The 24,566-nt window shown below is 48.2% G+C and overlaps 1 protein-coding gene and 1 pseudogene across 1 annotated transcript in view; one reads left to right on the top strand and one right to left on the bottom strand.

Annotated features, from left to right (window-relative positions):
• Window positions 1-24,566, top strand: part of GRTP1 (growth hormone regulated TBC protein 1) — a 691,802-nt gene that overhangs the window by 260,940 nt on the left and 406,296 nt on the right. Inside the window, exon 4 of the mRNA XM_085622700.1 lies at window positions 2,274-2,398. Within this exon, the coding sequence (XP_085478826.1) occupies window positions 2,274-2,398 (125 nt within the window). The remainder of the gene's footprint in view (window positions 1-2,273; window positions 2,399-24,566) is intronic.
• LOC146805464 (transmembrane protein 53-A pseudogene) lies at window positions 6,713-7,431 on the bottom strand (annotated as a pseudogene).

Below are 24,566 nucleotides of genomic sequence, written 5' to 3'. Positions count from 1 at the left end.
AAGGCCCCAAATGTCTGTTTTATCTCTAGCGCTGAGATCAGCAAAGATTTACATTGTATTACTCCAAATTAATGCCCCAGGGCGGGATAAGGTCCCTGGAGACCACTTTAAGGCACATAGAGATTCATGGTGTCCCTACTTCTCTCTGTTCTTTATTGCTGTAATAGCTGGTGCCCCTATTTTTAAGAAGGGTTTCAGGTCCTTACCCTCCAATTATAGACCCATCATTTTCATTGATAGCTCACAAAAATTATTCAGCTAGATTATGCTGGATAGGATCGCTGATTCTGGTGTGCTCACCGCAGTACAAGCCGGCTTCAGGGATGGTATTTGAACCATTGACCAGGAGTTTTGCCTTCCTCTACTCTACTGGAAGCATGTTACCTTGGGGGAGATATAGACTCTATGTGATGTTTGTGGACCTTTGGTCTGCTTTTGACCTCCTGCCCAGGGAGTCCCTGTGGAATGTGCTGGCTGAAATGGAGGCCGCACCATACCTCTTGAGTGTCATTATTAGGGTACACACTAAAACTTTTGCCCAGGTCAGATGCGGGTCCCAGGTTGAACTGACAGCCCCCATCCCAGTTAAAGGGGTGTGAGGCAAGGGTGTGTGTTGGCCCCAACACTTTTTCTTCTTTATATTAATGACCTGGTGTCAGAGCTAGAGAAATATGAGAACAATGCCCCAAGCCTAGCTGGTAAAATGGTCCCGGCCTTCTCATTGCAGACGACACCCTCCTGATATCAAAATCTCCAATGGGGATCCAGAAGCTTCTGGATCGGTTTGGGTTCTTATGCAAACAGAGGGGCCTGAAGATCAACTTGGCAAAGCCAAGTACATGGTATTCAATACATGTCCAACAATCCCCCCTAATCCGACTCTTAATGGCGTACCGCTGGAGAGAGTCAAGGTGTTTGATTGCTTTTGGGTCACGCTTACAGAGCACTTTGAGTGGCCCCCTCAAGTACAGAAGTGCAGGCTCAAATTATAACAACATTCTAGGGGCATTGTGAGATCTCAACGCGGATCTTTTTTTTTCTCCCAGTATTTCCACCTCTTAACATATGTATTTGCCAAGCCCTGGGGGTGACCTTATACGGTGAGGAACTCTAGGGCAATAATGACGCCAGAACCCTGGGGATTGTTGAAAAACGTTTTATGCACAGCATTAATAACCTCCCTGTCAGGACCACGCTTCTATCTTTACAGCTGGACTACGGTCTTAGATCTGCTTTCGAGCTAGTGTATCTCAGACCACTCTTATACTGGCGGAGGCCATGGATGGTTCCTGAGCTTTTACAGTTTCAAAGGCCCTTGAGGATGTCTTGGGACAGCCTGGGGCCCATATGTTCTCCTGGCTTTAATCTATTAGGCTACAACTGCACCAGATCAGGGATGAGAATGTTTGGTCGCCCCTGCAGAATCCATCGGGATATCGAATGCGATGCTAAAGGGCTCATACTGGCGTTGCATTGATGGCCTAACTCTCAACCCTGTACAGCCTCCTTTCAGGATGAAAGGCTTCTTGGATGAGATTGAGCCCCCATTTTCTACACACACTTTAAAGTAAATTTTGCATGGAGACTTTGCTTCTCTGTTCTGTGACAGTAAAACGGAAGTGTGACTCTAAGGAATTAGATGGGTCCTGTCCCCTTTGCTGTCAGGCGGAGGAAACAACTGAACATGTTGTATTCTTCTGTTCAACCTATTATGGTTACAAAAGGAAGTGGATCCTTTCTGTATGCCTCAGGGAATTTATAGCTTTGTTTAGAATTTTAAGAAGTGATCCAAGGCAATTTATTGTATTTACTGTTTCACGATTCTTGATGTTTATGTGGCGGTTTAGGCAGAAAAAGATGCCTTGTTGAAGGGATTGTGCTTGCCTACGCCTTCCTAATCCTAGCTCTGGACCATTGCCTGCATCTGATTATTTTTTTGCAACTATTGTATCTTAGTCTCTGATCTCATGTCTCTAGATCTATTTGAAGGAATTTTATTCTATGACTATTTAATCTCACTGCATTTTATTGCTTGGATGTATTCTGTAGACTGTGATATTTGTATGTGTTTTTATCGCTGTATAGCCGAATAAATAATATTTGATTGATTGATTAACATCAGTTCTGAAGTTTCATGCTGAGCAGTGAAATAACTCAGGAGGCTTCTGTTAGCAAACTAAATGTCATAGGTTCGAAACAAAGCGCTCAAGCGTCAACTGATGCACGTTGAAAGCCGCTTTTGATCACTGATTGTATCTATTTATTTATTTCAGATATGAACAGAACTTTTCCTGATAACGTACGCTTTCGAAAAACCGCGGAGCCGTGTTTACAGCAGCCTTTGTACAACGTGTTGGTGGCATATGGACACCATAATCAGAGAGTAGGATACTGCCAGGTATTTGACAAATATGGTCTGCCAATGCTTCGTTGAATATTTTACTTTTGTTCTTAATGGTTGGAGTGTGACGTGTAAAATGTGTCCTTTGGTGTAATTCCAGTCATCAGTTACTCTGTAGTGCACACATTCGTCTTACTCTTTGTTTTCTTGTTTTTGACACCTCTCCCTTTGTGTGTATAAATCCCCCATCATCACTTAGGTGATCTCTGACCTCAGCAAAATTTCACCCTCAACTCTGTGGCTTTTGTGGGGCCGGTGTCTGCTCTAAGAGGCTTTTGGGTGCAGCCACAGTTTGAAACTAGTGGATTCTGGTTTGAATAGGCATTGAGCACCTTCAGTTGTGCCACTGGCATGTGTAGTTCCCTGTGGTGACAAAACTGATGTGCTTTGTGATGTCATTTGTGACATTAAATGGCTCATGAGTAGTTCATTAGGGAATCTGTGGTTGTGTTGCTCGCCATCTTTTTATCTGGAATTTAGTTTTTGTATTTTAACTGTAACATCACTTCACTGAAGCATTTTAGAGGAATTTCAATCATTGTGTTTTTTAACGAACTTTATTTTTTCTTCTGAGTGAAGAATCATGCTTCCTTAGTGAATAATGGCACACCATAATAATGTCTTCTAGTACAGTAGGTAATATTTCCATCTGGCAGATTCGCCAAGCCTGGACTTTACTAGAGGTTTGGCGAATCTGCTAGATGGAAATAAACATTTTATTTGCCTCTAATGCAATACAAATTCTACCTTTGGCCATATGTTTCGGCATTGAACCAGTTTCAGAGGGCTATGTTGCAGACTTTAATTAAGAAGGGCTTATTATTGCCCAAACTCTTCTTTTGCCTCCCAGTGTATCCTCAGACTTACCTCTCACGTGCTCAGTGGGACAAACCGATAAGATATAGACATCTAGGCTGCTACTTTTTGGAAAAGGTTTAGCACCCTTCCCAGATCATCCACAGGTTAATTAGTTGTAAATCCCAACTTTTGAGAATTGTTGTGTGACTTCTTTATTAGACCCCAGACTTTCAGGAAACAAGTCCACTTTTTCCAAGTTGTAAAAATCGTCCCCAGAATTACAGTTTAAGTCTGCAGCAAAATGCTTACATGCTACTGTTTTTTGGGATTACTCTGCCACGAATCCAGCTAGGAGTAGCTGAAACCCTTTTGCACTTGTCCCTATGTCCTTGCGAAGTACACAGTGGCTGGTTTAACTAGAGCTCAGTATTTTATCTATCGCAGAGATTTGAGACACAGCCGGGGCATACAATCTTTCGGCGTGCCTTTGCTTTGCAGATAGGAAGGCTTGAGGCATAATAGTTTCCTTTTCTTCTGGTTCCAGGCAGCTCCCTGCTGAGAAATTATAAATTAGAGGGTAAAAACAATCTGTGTTTAGTGATAACCCGTCAACGAACAAGTAGATAACTGTATTTCCCACACTTTCTCAACACAATCTTTTCAAGAGAAATGCTTCCTTGCAAAATCTAGATTGGAGTTCATTTTACCATAAAAAACAAAATGCTAATACCAGTCCCTGAACCACTCCTGATCGTCAGTCAACTATTCCTTCCAAGGATTAAACAAAATGTCCATCTTGGAGACCAAATAAGTCCTTGGTCCCTGGTTGTGTTTAGATTCACTGTTGAGAGGGTCTCCATTCTCAACACAGACTGAGTTTTGTGTGTGCTTTTTCCGGGACATATGACCTGGTGGACTTAGGGAAATTTCTCTCCATTTTCTAGGTTTGTGTGGGCTTGCCTCTAAAGTCAAGCAGATGAGTGCAGTTAGAGATTAAGTGGGAAAATCGGATATGAGATGTGGTCAACAGAAGGGGAGCCCGGGAAGTGGTTGGAGGGTTAGGAGGGGGCAATAATAAAGGGAAATGTAGAATATGACGGAGACTTATTGTAAGGTAGTGCCAATAAATGGTTAATCATGGATGTCTCCTCTCTGCAGTGTAATCTAAGACAGATGTGAAGAGGGACACTTTGAGAGAATGTGGGGTGAAGGATATCGAGAGGTGGAAGCTGGCAGAAAAAAAGCAGGGTGAAACCAAAAAGAAGAAAAGTGGGATGAGAAGGGTTAAAGGGCGGAGAAGGAAAAAATGAGTATACAGGCAGAAAAATAGAAATCAGTAGATTTTCATACAATTGGCCTGAACCCAGGCTCTCTCCGGAAACATCTAAGCCAGATTCTAAGCAGTGTGAGTACATTTTCCCATCTGCTTGCATAAAATAGTGGGTGAGCAAAACCTTCTCAGTGCTCAAACAAGAATAACATGCAGGTTGTCACTGGAGAGGAGCCCTGCAGCAATGTCTACAAAGAAAATGGAGCAGAATAATGATCTTCATTATCCACATTCAATCCTTTTTCATACCCAGGGGTGTTGTATTGTAGAACCACCAGTTGCTAACTGTGCCCCGGTGGGGTTCGGCTAGAGAGCTCCAGACTTGAGGCAGGGCAGTGCTTGCTCAAGAGGGACATAGTAGGAATGTACACTTTGCTTCACTTCTCGTCTCCATAGTCTATGGGCCATGTGGAATCAGTCCATGCCACCTTTCCTCTCATGCTTCATACCCGACCCAACCTGCAGACTATTTTGGGAGCAGTGATGGCCTTTGCCTATATCGCTCAGCTCCCAGCCCAGTAAATTGATTTTGGTTTTCAGAATTTCAGTCTACACCAATTCTTCTCCACTGTGGTCCACAGAGTTATTTTGGGGCAGATGGTGCCAGCTTACATCTGCCCTGATTTTGGTTTTCAGAATTTCAGTCTACACCAATTCTTCTCCACTGTGGTCCACAGAGTTATTTTGGGGCAGATGGTGCCAGCTTACATCTGCCCCTCTCCCTCTACTACTCTGTCCAACAAGCTCTACCTGTTCTGGAGAAGAGTGTGCTTGCCTTGATGCTCTCAATACTATATGCTCTGCGAATGAATGAGGGATCCTTGCACTCCTACCATTGATGCTATTTTTGCTTTGAGGTTATGGGATACCTGCAGTACTGTTCTTGTGGAATGTGGGCAAGAGAATTGTATATCTCCCCCACCTGTGCTAGACATATCGCGCAGTCCTTGCATCCACTGAAAATAACAGGATCATACTTTTTAGGAAACAATATGTATTTTTAGAAAAAAACATATTGGTGTTTATATTTGGGAGAAGATTAGTGTACCTACTGATATTTGAAGTTGGGGACAAATGTATTGCATTTTAGAAAACTGTAGGCTGATGTTTGTAGACTCTGGATTTCCAATTGGAAAACACATGATGGAGCTCATATCTATTTAGAATTATATTTGTTATTGCAGTTTGTGAATATTGGGCAGTGGGCCATACCAGCAGTGCCAAACACCCTTGGAAGTGTCAGGGTCACCCTGCCCACCAGTTATTTTCAACCCTACAATTATTTCCACGTTAGTAGTGGTATTGTGCTAAAAATGAACCAAGTGTAATCTTATTTTTTCTCCATTCTCCCTGCCAGTCCCCAAGTAGCCGTACGTGGTCCATCAGGTGGTGGGAACATTGTGAAAACAGTGCATCTTTTGCACCGATTTTGAAACAATTGAGAGTCCAACCACAACATCTCGTCTCGATTTGGTTTGCTCGCTTGCTCAGCAGCTCTTCACATGACTACGCCAAACGCTGCCTCACATGCTTAATGCAGGTTGCAGCGAACATGAAATTGCAATACAAAGATGGAAACAAGAAGTGGCAATGGCAATTCGTCTGGCTTATACCTGAAAGTGCGTCTTCAGGCACTGATGGGTTTATGCACTCACTAAGTCGTCATACAAAGCACTGCTATTCATTGTTGCACTCATACATAAATTCATCCACCAAGTGACTGATTCTTACATTCACCCACTCACCTATGTGAAACAAAACAGACACACAAACTAAACACGGAAATGGGTGATGATTTAAAAGAATAGTAGTAGAAAAAAAAATGGTATCACCTTAACCTGGTGGATGTGCTTGCACAACAAAAATAAAATGTGATCATAGCAGTAGGCGGCTTCTTGCAATGTCATTATACATAAGGTATTTTTTTGTTGTTGTTTTGTTTGTTAGCAGAGTCAGGTTTTTATTGTGACTGGTATACAAGTTGAAAAAATATTTGGCTGTTCAGTATTGACCCACACAACTTGCAACTCCTGCTCTCCTTTTGTAAGGTATTTCTTTAAAAAAATTGGCAAGTCTAACAGTTTAGAAATACAGAAGCTGCCTTCTTATGAAGGCCCTAGTAATCTCATGACACAGCTCTTCAGGTAGATGGAACAGGCTTCAGTACACCTCACAGTATAAGCTCATGAATATCTATCTTGCCCCGAAACCTCAAACTCCACAGCTTCTACCAGTACACCTTGCTCCTGGTGTGTCTGCATCAAGTACTCCACATTGCTGACTCCCACAATGTCCTTCTTTGAGTAGAGATGCAGCTGTGGCCACCGTGATGGGTTTTTCCATCATGTTATAATGGTTTTCATTAAAGAATCATGTCTGGGGCTACCGTATAATGTGCACAACACAATTACTTTGATTAAGAAAGCAAGGAAAATTAGATACCTGAGGAATCACGTTGGTTGAGCCCATCAAGATGCCATCTAGGGCATGGCCAGACACTCTCACATTTCATTTTCCCGGCCCACCATCAGTAATAGTGCCCTTGGCCCATAGGGTGCTAATCTGCTGGTGGCTGTGAACCAGCTCCACCACATAGCGATAAAGCACGAACTCCCACCTCATTGTTTTCGAAGAGGACTTCCAGGAGATTTTTGTCCAGTTCTCACTGAATGTTGAGGTCAAAGGATTCAGTGAATAGCATCATCTTCCATGGCGCATTGTAGCTGATGACAGTGAAACCTTGATCAGGAGAAAGGGTGCTCTGTTTTGCCACCAACTGTTTCTTTCTTCCTTACTATTCAAGGAGAATAACAACAGGTGCCTAATTTAGATTCCATCTACAATCTGCATGTGCGGACAGCTCCTGGAAGATGACAGTATAGTCTAGGTCCAACGCCCCCATAACCACTTTTTATCCACCCTGCACCACCACTCCACTGGGACTGCCTCTTCCTCCTCCCTTCCTGCTTCGGCTCAGGGGATCCTGTCCTCTCCCCTGTCTTAAAGTGCCAGCAGCTGCTACATTTGAAGCGATGCGTTGACCCTCTTTGAGTGGTAAAAACAATGATAATCTACCCACAATACCATTGCAAACGGCCACTTTGTAAACATGGCACTCGTTGTCCATCTTCGAAAGCTAAAGTGTAGAGCATATCACTATTGTACTGATACAAGGTGGTCAATATAAAGCTACTAAACGTGGGGGCCATCTTGGAGCGGTACAACAATGACACACTATGGACAGTACCCTTCCAAAATGGCTGCCCAGTATCCGTAGGAACATAAGTAAAAATATGAGTAATGGAGAAAGGGGTTCCTTCTTGAGTTGTTTTTAAAGACTATCATAACCATGACAAAATGCATCAACGGCACATTAGTAAGTAAATTACTTCAACTTTAACAAGTAAGCCCAGAAAAACGAGGACACATATACAGTAAAGAAAAATGCACATGTATTATATATTGTTTCATAATTAAAGTTCATTGAAGGGTACTCCATGAACGTGAATAGTGTTGCAGGGTAGTGCTCCAGTGCAACATAGTTTGCGTAAAATTATTATCTGACCCCAATAATAAAATCACGGTAATAAAGCAGCTGAACACATCTGTTAACTATATAAGTTTTGAATAGCTACACTAAGTTTAACACCTACGTAAGCCTCAAGCATGGCAATCCAGATTGTGTGGATGTTGACATTTCAGCCACATGAGAAAGTAATTTAACAGTGTCATCATCAGGACAGTTTCTGGGACAATAAAATAATCTACTTAGTGAGACAAAGATATGGCACGGTGAATGAGAGGAAGAATGAGGCACTTGTTGTGCAGACCTGGTAAAAAGAATAGGGGACTCTTACCATCTGTAGCAAAGGAAAGGGAGGGTATTAGGCAGTGATAGAGTACAACTGGGTGACTGATATATTCCCGTTGTAGCAGATAAATTGTATGTGCAATAGCCAAGATTCGATAAGGATGGAATAGCATAAAATGCCTGTGAAGGTACATTAAATTCAAAGTACTACTCATCAGGGTTGGATGAAACAGTCACTACATGTGAACCACAAAACAACAGTTACAGGGAAAGTGGTTAAGAAGACTAAACCGAAACCTATATTTGAGATAAAGGAGGAATAAATAATTCATATTTACTCACCAAAGCCCCCCAATGTCAAGCAAGTGGAGATTCTCTTGTTGTAAATTTTGTAATTAATTATTGCCCTTGCGTGCAATCAATTGTATTTGGGGGAGAAAGGCTCTGCCTACGTAAACTGGTCTAATTAGTACTCTCCTCTCTAGATCCAACGCAGTACAACAACATAACAATTTATCCATGATTCTGATCGGTAAAAACATAACCTGCACTCCATTTTGTCACCTCCACCCCCCAGGCCTCATCGAAATCTCGTATAGGCAGTACTAGTAGTCTCTTATACAATGTCAGGTGGTGAGTACCCCAATTTATGACTTCAGTGAGATACGGTTGTGGTTTCTCTGGAAGATCAGAGTTAATCAGGGGTTGGACCAATGCCGAGATGCCAACAGATAGTAAATCTTGCTCCCTTGAGGACTGTTTTAATTGATGGTCAATACATTCTTCCTGGTGTTGAATGGGACATCCCCAGTTTGGACCGCTGTTTCTTCAATCTTGAGTCACTTTATTGCACGTCTTGTTTGGGAATACCAAGGGTTGGCAGGAGTATCAAAGATACATTTTAGATGGTGTTTTAATGATTTAGCCTGTGCCCTCATGGTCCTGATAGAGTATTTCAACATGGAGGATTGACAGTCCGGTTTTTGAATCGTCAGACCCAGTTCCAGCCTTAGCCGGACTGACGAGCATAATGTGGTTGTTGAAAGATTTTTCTATATGCTCTACAGTGTATTTGTTCCAAAGTTGAATCTAAGGCACCCGGTTTGGCATGATGACCATATTGTACCGCTGGCAAAAGTCACCTTAATTACCCTTAACATTGGCTCCCTGAGGCACTGCTCAGTTTCCAATACAGTTGGGCAACCACGTACATAAGGGCTGCCCCCTTCTTCATTATGGCATTAGCCTGAGCCACTGAGGTGCTGTTTTCGCTGAACCACACGCCCAGGTAGTTATACTTTCTAGCTGTGCTGCTGATCTTGTTGCTGCCTAGATGCCAAGAGGCAATATTTTTTATTCCTGTGCCTGCCAAATATTAGGACCTTTGTTTTGTACAGGTTTACCTATGGATAGTTGGACAAGTTAAGGAGTTGAGGGCATTCAGTGCCTGTTGCTACCCAGTTTTGGTGCAATCCATAATTGCTTCATTGTCTGCGTATTGAATTTTTTTGCAGCATGATGTTGGCTAGTTTGGGCAGAACCAGGCTTCAGAACTCCAAGGTAATACCCGGATCAGCTGTGTACAGATTGAAAAGCAATGAGGCCAAGACGCAACCTTCCTTTAGGCCACGATTTGTACTGCTTTTCCGAGTGACTGTGCAAAGGCTTGTTCCCACTTGGATCCATGTGGCAGTATACAGCGAGATTATGGCCTCAGAAGCGTGGAGAGTAAAGCCCATGCGTCCATCTTACTCCATAAGGTTGCCTCTGTCACCCCTATCAAATGCCGCGCTGTAATCAATAAAGCAACATAGCGGAAAGTTTTTCTTTTGAGTGGTCTGATGCCTCAGATAAGATAGAGCAAGGATATTTTCCACAGTTGACGCCAAGGTCCTAAAGCCTGATTGAAAAAATTGTAAAATTTCCTGTTCCAGCACCCACGATTCTAGCTGCTCCAAAAGAACGCGGGCGTAGGTTTTAGCTTGCACGTCGAGTAGTGAAATTAGACGGTAATTTGCAGCCAATAACCGTTTTCCCTTTTTGTATATGGGGCAGAGAATTGAACCACACCAGGCGCCAGGAACAGTTGCTGTTTGTAGTGCGCAGTTGAAGAGAGTGGACAACAGCCTTGCCAAGGTTTCTGGCGGGCATGTGAACAGGCATGCAGGTAGACCATTCGGGCCAGGGGCCCCATCTTTTCTCAATCGCCTGATGGCGATTTCTACCATTCGTGCAGCTTATTTGATCAGCAACTGTGCAATTGTCCTACTCCGAGTGAGATATACATGCCTGACCTTTGTTGGCACTCCCCAGCATGCTTGTGGTTGACTCTCCAGTTGGTATTAGCTCTTTAAAGATTTGCTTATGAACTGGTACCACATGGTGGCTGGTAACCAGTGGGGCTCCCTGATTTTCCGCATAAAGTTCCAATACATGTCTTATCCAGGATGCTTCTGGAAAGCTATTCTCTTTTGTTCCCTTGCTGTTCTTTATAATGCAAACCTACTCCCGGAATTGGTCTTGATTATTATCTCTTAACAGATGGAATAAGGTTGTTCATTACTTTTGATTTATTACCTGCTTCTGGTCCCAGACTGTTTTTTTATGTAGTGAGCGCATTTGTTTCAGTGTCTCGGCTGTGGGAGCTGTCTGGTTTTGCTTGAAGGCTGGCTGTGCTCTACGGTGCGCCCTCCTAGAGGCTATGATGGTTTTATCAAATTGGGTCTATGAACATCTGCCCCCACCGAGTTGCTTTGGGGAATGCCTAGATCCATCATGCATCAAGACCAATATGAGCTCATTCACACAGCCCAGCCCTTCCACCACTGGTATACCGAGACCTGATGTCCTGATTTTGGAGTCAGCTCTTGTTTGCTTATCCAAGCTATGAGTGATGATGTGTACTCTGCTTTCCACTTAATTCTTTTATCTGATAGAGACTACTATCCGCAGATTCCTTAACGTAGAATTATCCCCAGGAGTGAGCCTGGACCCTGAAAACTTTCTTTGCCTCAGCATCTCTGCGCGCCGGGGGCGGTACCACGCGACTTCGCCCTGACGTCTTCTGCGGGTGTGACGTCAACGAGGTTACATAAGCCCCACCCCGGCCCGCTGACATCAGTTTCCTTCTTTTCCGTGTGCAACGCGGATCCGGATCGTTTCCCTGTCCTGTTTTCAGGCCTTCTTTTCACGCTTTTACGTGGTGGGACAGTGTGCGAATGCCTTCGGGCTTTAAGGCTTGCTCGTCTTGCGCGCGTCAGATGTTGGTGACGGACCCTAATCTTATTTGCATGTGGTGTTTGGGTGAGCACCATGATCCCACGGACTGCGACGCTTGCCAGCATCTGAAGCCTAAGTCCTGGCGGGAGCATAGGATGAAGCTCCTCTCAGCCCAGTTGTCCAGATCTGTGTCGTCCCCACGTCCGTCCCCCGCGGAAGGGTCCAAGAATCGCCGCTTCCGGCATCGCCCGTCACCGAGGCCAGTAAGTCTTATAGCTTGTCTCCGAGGCCTGGTCCCCGCTCTGCGGAGGGCGCGGGTTCTCCAAAGGACATGTGGCCTCATTTGTTGCCACCCTACCCGCCGTTTCCCGGCGCCGGGGCGACTTGGGCCCAAATGGAGGCCTATGCTGCGGCTCTGCAGGCTTCTTTGGCCCCTCCTCCTCCTCTTCCTGGGACGTCCGCGGATCCCTTGCCACGTGTGGGGCCTTCCGCGGCGTCGCCGGCGGCTCCGGCCCGACAGGTTCGGCTTCAGGTTCTGGAGGTGTGGTGTCATCGGGGTGCGGCCCTACAGGGTTCCCCTCTTCGGCCCACAGTTCCTCGCCGCAAACCCCCGAGGGGTTCCCTGTGGTGTCGCGGGAGGTCGCCAGGACTCGCGGCTCGCCCCCGAGTCCTCCTCGGTCTTCTGGGCAGGTGGCGGCCTTGCCAGAAGCCGAGCTGACGCCGCTCAGGCGCCGACGGCTGTCTACCCTGGCGGCACAGCGGGTGCTGGCTAGGGGCCGGGGCGTGTCCCCGGGTCCCTCTCTTCTCTCCACGCAGGCGGCTGCTTCGTCGGAGGTCGAGTCGGTGCCTTTTCGGCGTCGTTCTTTCGCCGACCCGGAGCCGGCCTCGCCCCACTCTCCTAGGGTGCAAGTGGTGGAAGGGGTCGTCTCGGCGTCCCCTCTGGCGCCGGTCGACCTCACGCTGGCGCCTGAGGCGGACTCCGCAGCACTGTGCCGGTGTCGTGTCGTCAACTCGTCTCCAGAGGCCCCCTCCTCCCCGGAGGATCGTCAACCTTTTGTCTCTTCTTCCCCAGAGACGGGCCGCCGCATCGTGGCTTTTTCCCCCGACGTCTTTCAAGGAGGGCTCTTCGCTGTCCCCGCGGCCACAACCTTCCCCAGAGGCACCCCAGGTCCCCCACTCGTCCGTCCATCTTCCACCATTCCAGGGCTGGCCATTTCTTCCTCCAGCTGGATTCAGGGATGGCCGGCTTAGTTTACAACCGTCGCCCACGGAGGAATTGCTCCCCCCACGACGCCCTACGTACGATTGCCCGGGGCATTTCCACTGCCATTTTGCACATAGGCGACCCTGCCACCCCATTCCCTATGGACCATTTTCTGGAGGTTCTCCATCAGGGCTCTGGTGGATGGGAGCTGCTTTTTCCCTTCGAAGCTTCGCTCCATAATTCTCTTCTGGGGGCGTCCTGCCACGGGGGATCCAGTGCCCCAGTCGCTCCTCCACCGCCACCGTCCTGCTCCGCACAACCCAGTCTGCCTTTCTTTCCACCCTTCTATCCATGGCCCTCTTCTACAGACTGCTTTTCCTTCCTTACCTTTGGTGTTGTTTCCTCCGTCACGGGAGGCCCGATGGTTAGATTCATGGGGGAGGAACCTCTTCGCTTCCTCTAGTGCTTTGCGAGTGCTCAACACGCTTTGTGTGTTGGCCAGGGCTACTTCCAGCGTGTGGGATTCCGTGGAGTCCCTTCTGTCTTCTGCCACTCAGGACGGTGGCTACGCTGATCTGCAACGCCATGTGCTGGATGGCCGGGAGCTGGCCGCGTTTATTCTTCGTTCGGCCCTGGATGTTTCTGATGCTCTTGGCCGCACAATGGCAAGTTCAGTAGCTCTCCGTCGCCATGCTTGGCTGAGGGATAGCGTTTTCCCCGAGAATGTGAGAGAGCGTCTCGTTGACCTGCCCTTTGATGGGGTGCTTTTGTTTAACACCCATGCGGATGCTGCCATTCAGCGGCTCCTTGCAGGGCTCCGTCCTCCGCCTCCTCCTCCCACTCTGTAAACTTGGCTTGTCGGTCCTCTGCTTTTTTATGGGCGGCAGTGTCCTACCCCTTTTTTCGGGGGTCTGGTGGTTTGGTTTGACCGTCTGTCTGTTCTGGTGGGTTGGCGTGCCTTCGGGTCCTTAAGTTGACCCCTTTCTGCTGTTAGCTGCTGGTACAGCCCCTTCGGATTTTGTGGTTCTTGGTTGTGGTCCACCCATATGTGTCCTCAGGTTGGGCCGTCTGTGTGTTTTTTTGATTGGCTGATTGACAAGCCGTCTGTGGTTCTATCTGCAGGTCCTTTATGTTCTGTCCTCTGCTGCGGGATTTTTCCCTAAGAGGTGTTCCCATGTTTTAGTGGGACGTATCATACTCTATGTGGGGTACTTGTAGCTATTGAATAGCTCTGTCTTGTGCTGGGGAGGTATGGTTGCCCCTTTTTCGGGTTCCCTGCCTTTCTTGGCATCACTGTATACCGCTGGTGCGGTCTCGTGTATCTTGTCCGGGCGCAGCTTGCGCTGCTCCGGGTTCCGTCATTCTCGGTGTTCACTACATCGCTTGACAGTTTGACATGCTGTCTATGGTGTCGTGTTGTGGCGTTTCCACTTTCCTGTCTGGCGTTTCGGCCTGGTCCTCTGTCTGGTGTTCCAGGGGGGCTGGGTTTCTCCTGGCTTTCCTGTGTTCTGGTTGACGGCTTGGTCCGTCCTCCGTGTCTTCCTCTCTTTCTCTTATGGCTGGTTCCATTTCTCTTCGTGAGTCGGTGTGTGTCTATTGAACGATCCTCCTTTGTGGGTTGTTCTGCATTGCCTGGCCTCTGCTCTTGGCCTGCGCCTGGCTTGTTCTGGGTGCGCTGCTCCATGGTGCTGTCTATTGTCAGCTGTGCACACCTGCTTGTGCTGGCCCACCGCCGTGGCCCTTGTTATGCTACCTTGTGCCCCTGCCTCTTGTTCTGCTGGGGCTTTGCGCACCAGTGCCTTTTTTCTTATGCCTGCGTTCCTTGGCTGTGGAGACGTTCCTGCCTTGCCTGCTTCCTTGCGGCTGATGCCTGTTCGGCTGTCCTCTGTCGCTGTGTGTTTTCCTACGGCAGGCTCTGTCTCCAGTTCTGCCTCTTCTCCCTGGAGTTGGGGTCATTCTTTATTCCTGGGTGCTCCTCTGCGGCGGTCTGTCCCTACGAGGGTTTGTGGCCATTGTACCTTGCATGGGCTTGGGGTCTTCCCTTCGCCTTGCTGGGGCCTTGTGTTTCTTCCTACTGGGGAGGTTCTCTCGCAGGCCCTCCTCCCCTTTGGGTATGGCTTGGGTATCTATTTCACGTTAAGGAATCTGCGGCTAGTAGTCTCTATCAGATGTACAAGTTACTTACCTTCGGTAACGATGTATCTGGTAGAGACGATTCTAGCCGCAGATTCCTTCACGGCCCGCCCTTCCTCTCCGTTCTGCGAGGACCTTTAGTTTGGTTTTCTGAACTCCCCTAACTCCGGGTGGCTTGTTTCCTGTGGGTGTCCGCTTCGCTTCTGCCCGGACAGGTTACTTTGTTCTGCTTGATTGTTCCACCCCTTCCCTTATGATACATGGTCGGTTGGTTCATGTGTGCTTCTGCATCCCTCCACCCTGCTTTCTCTCCAGTGTAGGAGCCTGCTTTTACTCTTCTCTGTTTTACTTGCTTGGGGGTTCTGCTTCCCTTGCAGTCCTCTGAGTTGTTTTTTTTTTGCCTGTACCTCGGCCTTTTCGCTCCTTTCAGGGGATATGGCCCTCCTTGATGGTGTCGTCTGGGGGTGGTTTGCTGTTCCTCCTTGTTGCCCTTCACTGTTGTGGATCGTGATTGCAGTCTCTCTCTCTCTCTCTCTCTCTCCTCTGCTATGGCCTTTTTCACATGCTTCTGCCTCCAGGAAGGATGTCGTCTTAGCTTGCAAAGGTGTTCCTCAGAGCGGTGCTCTGCTCCTTTACTGCTATGGTTTTCACCGCTATGGCTTCTGTGTCTTCGTGCTTGGCCCTTTTCCAACTGGTTCTGTTCCTCACCTTTTGTTTCTCTCTTTTCTGTTTCACTGATTTTTCGCACACTGTTCCCACACTCTCCACAGTTTTGTTTGTGATGGCTCCGCGTTGTGGCGCGGAAAAGATCTCCGAAGAAAACTGATATCAGCGCGCCGGGGTGGGGCTTATGTAACCTCACTGACGTCACGCCCGCGGACGACGTCAGGGCGGAGTCACGCGGTACTGCCCTCCGGTGCGCAGAGATGCTGGGGCAAAGAAAGTTTTCCGGGTCCAGTCTCACGCCTGGGGATAATTCTACGTTAAGGAATATGCGGCTAGAATCGTCTCTACCAGATAAATTGTTACCGAAGGTAAGTAAGTTGTACGACTAGTTTAACCTTTTCTTACCCTGTCGACTTGTTTGCGTACCTGCATTCCACACGCAGTTGAACTAGCAGGTTCAGGGCACTCTCGAGGGGATTGTGATTGCTTTCAGGCCTTTCTTCTATTTTTTTTTTTATTTATTTTAGGATTTATAAAGCGCATAGCTACCCGGGGGCGTCCCAGCGCTGATACTCAACCTGCCGAAACCAGGAGGGGGATTGAAGGGGGATGGTCATAGTGTCAGGATAAAGAGAGGAAGACGTTTAGGGGAATAACCAAGTTTTTAATCGCTTACGGAAGGATAACAAGTCCGTTTCCATTCGGATGGAGAGAGGGAGGGCGTTCCACAGCTTAGGGGTGTTAAATGAGAAAAGACGGCCTCCTGAGCGTGCTCTTCTTATTCTAGGGATGTTGGCCAGGGAAAGGGTATTTGACCTCAACTGCCTAGTGGATTGATGGGGTTTGATGAGAGGTCTCAGTATAGGTGGACCTCTGCCATAGAATATTTTATGCGTAATGCAAAGGGTTTTGAAGGTAATTGTTCCTGGATTGGTAGCCAGTGGAGTGATCTAAGGGCAGGTTTCGCAGAGCATCTGGATTTTGTCCCGGTGAGGAGCCTGGCGACTGCATTCTGGACGTGCTGCAATTTATTGATGACTGAAGTTGGGGCACCTAAATACAGAGCGTTTCCGTAGTCCAATCTTGAAATGATCAGGCCTTGAATTAAAAGTTTTCTGGACTGGGGGGGGATTAGGGGAAGAATCTTCCTCGCAGTCCGCATAAGGCCGAAACAGGTACCGGCGGTATTCCTTGCTTGGGCTTTAAAGTTAAGGTCTTGGTCCAACCAGATGCCTAGGCTCTTGATTTCCTTTTTTGGAATGGGGGGGGGTCCCCATACAAGGCGGCCATGAGAGAGAAATGGGAGGTTTGCGTGGGCCACCAAGTAATAGGATCTCAGACTTCTCTCCGTTGAGTTTAAGGCGAGAGTCACGCATCCATATAGATATGGTCTTAAGGCAGGAGGCCAGGTTCTCCATACAGTGGGCTGACTGATTTAGGGAGACGACCAGTTGTGTGTCGTCGGCATACATGACTACCTTTATTCCAAAGGGTGACACGATGTCTTCAAGGGGGGACATGTACACGTTGAAAAGTGTGGGGCTCAGGGAGGAGCCCTGTAGGACCCCACACTGGAGGGGGAGAGCTCTGGAGTGTACATGTCCGTCAGCCACCTCGAAGGTCCTGTGTTCCAAAAAGGATTTAAACCAGGCCAGGGCGGAGCCGGTGACTCCTGCCCTGAGGAGACGGTGGGCAAGGATAGTGTGGTCCACCGTATTGAAGGCCGCACTTAGGTCCAGGAGGATCACTGCCACTGATCCTCCTGTGTCCAAGATGGTTCTTGCTTCTTCGATCACGGCCAGGAGGGCGGTGTCGGGGCCCTGCCCTGGTCTGAACCCTGTCTCGGAGTGACAGAGGAGACCGTTGGACTCTAGAAAGGTGGAGAGTTGCTGATTCGCAATTTTTTCAGCCACCTTGCTGATGCCTGGAAGGAGAGAGATTGGCCTAAAGTTCGCCAGGTCAGAGGGATCGAGGTGGGGTTTCTTCAGAAGGGCGCGAACCATGGCTCTTTTCCAGTTAGGAGGGACGATACCTTGGGTAAGGGAGGCATTGATGAGGTTGGTGAGTAGGGGGGATATCGTGGAGGCAGCTAATTTTAGTTTATTCATCGGGGCTGGATCTATAGGGGCTCCGCTCTTTACTGAGTTTAGGGTAGTACATAATGTCTCTGTGGATATTGGAGAAAAAGCGTCAAGGTGAGGAGCATCGGGGCAGGTAAGGGGGTGTAACGGGTCCAGAGAGGTGGTCTGGGGGGGGGGGAGTGATTTTAAAATGTTGGTGATTTTGGAAGAAAAAAACTCAGCTAATTAATTACATCTGGAGCCTGAGGGATCGATAGTGGGCAGAGGATCTGGGGCTTTCATCAAGGAACGGATGATCCGGTATGTTTCCTTGGAGGAGTTGGCTGCAGCTCGTATTTTATCTTCGTAATAGGTGGCCTGGGTGTTTTTTAAACAAGTTTTATAATGCTTCATCGCTGATTTGTAGTCTCCTTTACTCTTGGTTTCCCAGTCCTTTCTCCAAAGGCGTTCAAGTTTTTTACAGCTCTTTCTTAATTCGCGAAGCTCAGGTGTAAACCAAGGAGATTTAAATGTTTCCTTTTTACTGGGGAGCAATTCTTTGTGAAGAACTGAGTCGAGGGATTTAATGATCCAGGAACGGAATTGGTGGTCCGCCAAAGTTGGGTCTGAATCGAGGAGAGGAGTGGAAGATGATAATATGTCGGTCCAGACTTCTATATCTAGTTTTGACCAAGGGCGGGATGGAGCCTGAGGGGGGGGGATCTGGTTGGGGCTTCCGTGAAGATCGGGCACTTGAAGGGAATTAAGTGGTGATCTGACCAGGGGATAGGGAGGGGCTCGGTTGCGATCAGTTCGGGAATGTTTGTGAAAATAGGGTCCAGGAGGTGGCCCTTGATGTGGGTAGGAAGTTGGTTTTTCAAGATAAGGTTCAGGGAAGTTAAATCTTCCTTGAGGTCTACCGCTAATTTGTCTGACGGGTCATCCAAGTGAACATTAAGATCTCCTAAAACCGTGAAGTTGGGGGAGAGACAGGCTAGGGACGTGATAGTTTCCACTAGGGAATTAATGAACTGACCTTGCGGTCCCGGCGGCTGATAGACAAGGAGGCCTGAGAAGCGGAGAGAGGTGGATCGAAAAGTGGATATTTTCACAATCCTGGATCGGGCTGTCTCTAAAATGACAAGATAGATGCTTTTTAAAGATGATGGCGACTCCCTTCCCCCCCTATCCCGGATGGTCTATCATGGTGTTTGATTAAATACCCCGGTGGCAGTGTTTGGACTATGTCAGGGTCCGATGTTGTATTGATCCATGTTTCTGTGAGGAACAGAACCTCAAGGTCTGTCTCTAACAGGAGTAGGTTAATTTCTGCGCTGTGTTTGGGGAGAGATCTACAATTAAGTAGGACCATCTTAGCCCAGAGTTTTTTGGGGAGGGTAGGGGGTTTCAGGCTATAAGAGCAGTGACGACTGCTTGTTTGTTGGTCTGTTGGGGAGAGCGAGTGAAGGCATGAATCCAAAGTGGGGTTCCTGAGCTGGAGGAGGCTCTTGTGTGAATATCTAATAAATGCTGGAATGGGAGATGCAGGGGATCTGGCGCGGACGGGCGCAGACAGGCTTACCTTAGGCGCACCTTCGGCGCGCTGCCGGCGCGCCCGCTGCGCTCGTCCGCTGCGCTTCCTGAGGGGTGTGGCTATTTATACTGGTGATTGGCAGGAGGGGCGAGCACTAGTCTGCCGACCCACTCCTCATCCAATATGGCGACCCCCACTCGACAGCAGCCCCAACTCGGCTGTGGCGGTGAGAGGAAGGCGTCAGGTGCCTGGAGACCGCTGCGGCCTAAATCGCAGCAGCGGGTAAGTTGAAACAGTACAATTACACTTTAAAATAATGACAGTTTAAAATTAGAGAGCTTCCCCGGCTTCCGCCTCAGGGATTCAGTGCAGGCAAAGATATGTCAAAGATAGCTAGCTGCAAGACTAAGCACTCGGAAAAGAAGACCTAGTGTATTGTTGAGTGGGCTTTGCAGGTCAGGGGAAACCGTTGCTCTTTCTCTTTTGCTTCAGCCTCCAGTAGGGCAGAGACAAGTTTATAGGTTGAAAGAAAGCACTGAATAAGGTGCTCTGCTCTCTTACGATTGGCTCTATCAGGACATGCCCCCAGCCCATGAGTATTAAAGTCCCCTGCTATTATGAAGTTGTGGTCGGTGGTCTAGGATAAGAGATTCCAAGATGTCCAGCAGCTTGTGTACTGTTGCCATCTTGGGATTCTTGGCAGAGTTAAGATAACAGTTCACCAGTATTAGATTGGCAGCTCTCTGGCTCAAGTTCAAGCCGGTGATAGAGACCGCTTGGGCAGTTGGGCTGATAAAGACCAGAATGGCTCCTCATAATTTGCTTGAGTGCGTGATGAAGATTGATAGCCCTCCTGACGGGCACCCAAACAGACTTGGTCGTGTTGCTGCCTTAAAAATCTTGTAGAAGCCTGACAGAGTGGTATGGGCAAGTGCCCAGGTTTCCTGGAGACACAGGAAATACCTTCCTTAGGGTGTGGCAGCATACCTTTCTTTGGTCATGCCTTCAGTGAATTGTAATGGCACTTTGGCCTCTAGGGTCGAGGCCCAGTTGTGATTTCCCCCAATTGCACCCTTTAACACTCAGGTTGGTGTTTGAGTTGAATGTGATTTTAAAAGAACAAACAGGTATTTCACTGGAACGGGCATGTGAAGATCGATACCCCATTCTTCAAAAGTGCCCATTTGGGCCCATATGGCGATCTGTTGTACCATTCTTTTCCAAATTGCCATGTTCACATCCCCAGTTGAATTTAACACAGGCTGTCCGAATTGAACCCAGTCCAGGACCTCTGAAGTTATGTTCTTTAATGCAGGAATGTGAGTAAACAGCTGCAACAAGTTCCCTCTGTTGAGGGTGTCCATGAGGCCCTTTGGGTGTATCAGGGGATAAAGAGCAGTTCTAGATCTGTACTCTCCTCCTCACACGTATTCTGATTGGTACCTTGCTGCTCCTTCAGCTGGGCTGTAGAGAGGCCTATGCTGGAAGACCTGGTCTGGGCAGAGCTACTATTGCATGCAGTACTTTTGGGGGTGGAGCACGGTGTTGGTCTTTCCCTTCTGACCACTTGGAGTTCGGCTGTGCTTCTGCAAATTGATGGACTCCTTTGAGGTCTCAGTGGTTTTGGGACCTGGTATTTCATGGGTCTCCCATTCAGAGTGGGTAACTTGGTCCGTCCTTTCACTTTGTGTACTTGGCATCCTGTCTGTTCTGTTGGTTGACCTCCCCAGTTATGTGTGGGGCTCCCTTGTCCCACCTCTCCACCCTCCAAGGGTTCCGCTCTTCGAATTGTATTTTGCACCATCTGGCTGGTGACCTCCCGGGGCCCCCCTGTTTGGGAGTATCTACTCACTTTAGGAGAGTACAGGTACGACTATAGAAACAGCGGTGCGCGTACTGATGGAGAACAGAGACTGAGTTTTTGTCGGTATTGGAGGGGTGAAAATTGGAAAGAGTTTGCCAGGATTCATGATTTCTTGTGCTTTATTTCTTTTAGGTGGCAAGTTTCTTAAGGCGGATATGGAAGGCATCAGTAGACTCTTCAGCTTGCTGTCTTGCCTGACGAAATGCAAACCTCTCATAGTCCTGATTCGCCATTCATTCAAAATACGCCGTGAGAGCTGCTATGAGGGTGAGGTGTGTCTTGGGAGCTGCTTCATTGATGGACTTAGATATTTTATAAATGTCTCTTCCCTTAAATGAAGAATCATGACTCTCTATTGTGCATTATATTGGTGGCTTCAAAGAATAGTAGTATTCTTTCCACCCACTCTTTCCATGTGAAGGCTTGCGCCGATGGGCACCTTCCACTGTGAACGGCTTTACGGCGGTATTGTTGCCATAATGAGGATCATGCTAGGGTGTCACCCAGGTGGAGTCTAAAACAAATCCACCCTCTTTGGTGTTATACATGCACCACTGGCAGGCTTCCACTGTCCTTAATTCTGGGGCCTGACACTTAGTCACTGATCTAGTGTTCGCACATGTTCTACATCCAGGCCAGTTGAACTATACCCCTGCCATGTAGACTGAATCAGATTTGTGCTGCAGTGGCAAAATAGGCCACTCACCTGTGCAGGACCAACTTATTGTCAGTGGGCAGCCAGCAGAGGGAGCTGCATCACCTGTCCTTCTCATCCACACATGCGGTCCTTGCTGCAGTAGAGAATACTGTTTCGGCTGAGACAGCCCACTGTATTTGGGAGGCTCCGCCCCCGGCTGTGATGTGCATCGGGTGTTCTCCGATGTCAGCACTCTGCACGCCAGGTCATTTGGCAGCCGCACTGGAACCGTGGCACGAGTACCGCGCACGTTGGAAAATCACACATGCCCGCTACACAGTCTCTGGGACACCGAGAGGTCATAAACTCATCGCCAATGTAATGTCGGTGCTTCCGATCAGTATCTAAAGTGCCGTATCAGACCAACTTGGCATATTTAAATTACTGGGCCTTATTGCGCAGCATTAAAGAGACACCGACACAGAAGATGAAATGCTCAGCCCGGCCCGGATCTCTTCTTACCTCATATCCGGCTGAGGTCATATTTATTAACCCTGCACCACGTGGTGCAGCACCAACCATTAGATTACAGGGGAAAAATAAACCAACACCCCTGTTGTCTGGGCTCAATGAATTGATATGGGCAGGGACTACCGAATTTCCCCCTCCCCCCCCTGGTCATAAACACATTTGTAATGAGGAACATGAGAGGTAATGACTTTTGGAGGCGGGGGTCGAACAACCCCCGGCCGTATTTATTAAAATATGAAAACAAATCAACAATTTTTAAGAGATAAACATTATTTACATTTTATACGCAGAAACATAACACGACATTTGATTACAATTAATATACACAGATTTCAGATGGCTAACCTTAACATATCACTAATACATAGTTTTCCTATCCGAATCTAACATAAAGATCATAATCATACATTAATTACTTTCTGCGTGTCCTATTTGGGCCTTCGGCAAGGTCATTAACTGGTGTCAGATCCTTATCAATGTTACCGCGCCCCCCGTAGGGTTGCGCATGCGCAGGGGGCCCGCTTACCGAGAGGGTACTTCCCCCCCCCCCCGGTTACCCCCATACGTTCCCTGAACTCCACGCCAATTTGGGGGGTCTTGCACTCTGCGCCATTTAATGACGTCCATGCCAGTAAGGGGTGGCCAACCAGCCTAAAAGAAAGCGTGACCCCCCCCCCCCCCCCCCCCCCCCGTCCCCGCACCCATCCAGCCAACCGGATGTACCGCCCCTGGAGTTATAGACAAAAGACGTTAAGCAGCCTCCTAAAGGGCTGCGACCAGATGCTGGGAGAGCGCGGGACAAAGAGGCCGAGTCCCGCGCTCCCCAGCCTTTTAACCTAATACATGGGGGCAGACCAGTTCTAACTGGTCTGACCCCCAGCCCCCCCCCCCCACTCCCTCATGACCCGGAAGCGCCTTAACCGCTTCCGGGTCATGGGTCACCGTTGTGAGCCAATCCTGCACACGGCGCGCCCACCGCGTCATGATGACGTGGTGGTCCGCGCCACCCAACGGACACACAAGGGCGAGGGGGGGAAGGGGGTCGGTGCCCCGCCATATTTGCGGCGGGGCCGATCCCGGCCCCGCCTTTCGACCCTTGTCACTCCTGTTCCATCACAGGACCGACACTACACCCAGGACCAGCACAGCATTGCCAACAAAGCCCCACCAGAACTCAGCAATTTTTGCTACCCCCGCCCCCCCCGAGTGCAACTGGGGAATGCATAAACAAATGTAATAACAACAATAGGAGATGCTTAGGGACCCGGCAACCAGTCCGCCGCTAGTCCAGCTGCCTCAGATGAAGAGTCCCTGGGAACTGCTCCTGCAGTCGAAGGGTGCCACCTTCTCCCAACACTGGCTTCCCCGATCTCCTCCTGCTCTGTTGCCGCGTCCTGCGACCCAGTCGGGATCCAGTTGGCAGAACCCGGCTCTCGCTGCCCCAACACCGGCCACGCCAGGGGCTATGACCCCGCCACATCTACAGTCTCTAGCAAGTCCAATACCTACATTGGAGTTGTGAAAAAGTGTGCCCTGCCTGCATGTTTCACATGGAGTTGGCAGGATCGCATTGCATCACCAGCACTTGAAGCTTTTGTTTTTTACTGGCTCAAATGTGCGCCTCTGGCACTGTACTGTTTGATACCAACCACTTACGATTAAAATAGGGCTTTGTGGAAGTTGACGATTGACGTATCTGAGCCAGAAACGAGGCCCCAAAAAGGGTTGGAAAAAAACCACCCAAAAAACTCTTTCGGTGTAGTCGGGGAAGACTCGAACCACAGTGCCCTCATGGCGGATGTCCGAAAGTTCACGTGATGGCTGTGTATGATATCTCTGCTCCTGTAGTTGAGTATTTTTGCAATGATGGCTCGGGGGGGCGCCCCCTGGGGCGGCAGGGACGCGAAAACTCTGTGTGCCCTCTGGACAGTAAAGCAGGGAGAAAGACCAGAAACGGTGAGAGTGCTGTGCAGAGCCCATGGTGATGTAAAGCACTATGCAGAAGTTACAGTACATACAGCATAACAGGTACTTTTTTTTCTCACTGGAAATGTCTCCTTAATGACACTGTTTTAGATCATAAACGCCTTTTCCACTCATAACAAACATTGATCAAATACACTGTGTTCAATCATACTAAGCAATGCCATTTGCGTACATTCATAGTTCAAAGCAGCCCTCTATACCGGCGCTGGGCTGTAGGACTGACTGGGGCCTGGGACACTTATGGCGTTTCCTTCAGCGATGAGTAAATAAGACCTATAGAAGGATACATCTTGATGGGATTATTTTTGTTTACATTTCTGCTGCTTTAAAGTTCATTTTTTCCTGAAAGCTTCAATGTTGAACTTCCCAATATACCTTCACGCATCTGTGGG

The sequence above is a fragment of the Triturus cristatus genome, chromosome 8 (genome assembly GCF_964204655.1).
Source record: "Triturus cristatus chromosome 8, aTriCri1.1, whole genome shotgun sequence".
NCBI classification, from domain to species: Eukaryota; Metazoa; Chordata; class Amphibia; order Caudata; family Salamandridae; genus Triturus; species Triturus cristatus.
This window is presented reverse-complemented; position numbering and strand designations above follow the sequence as displayed.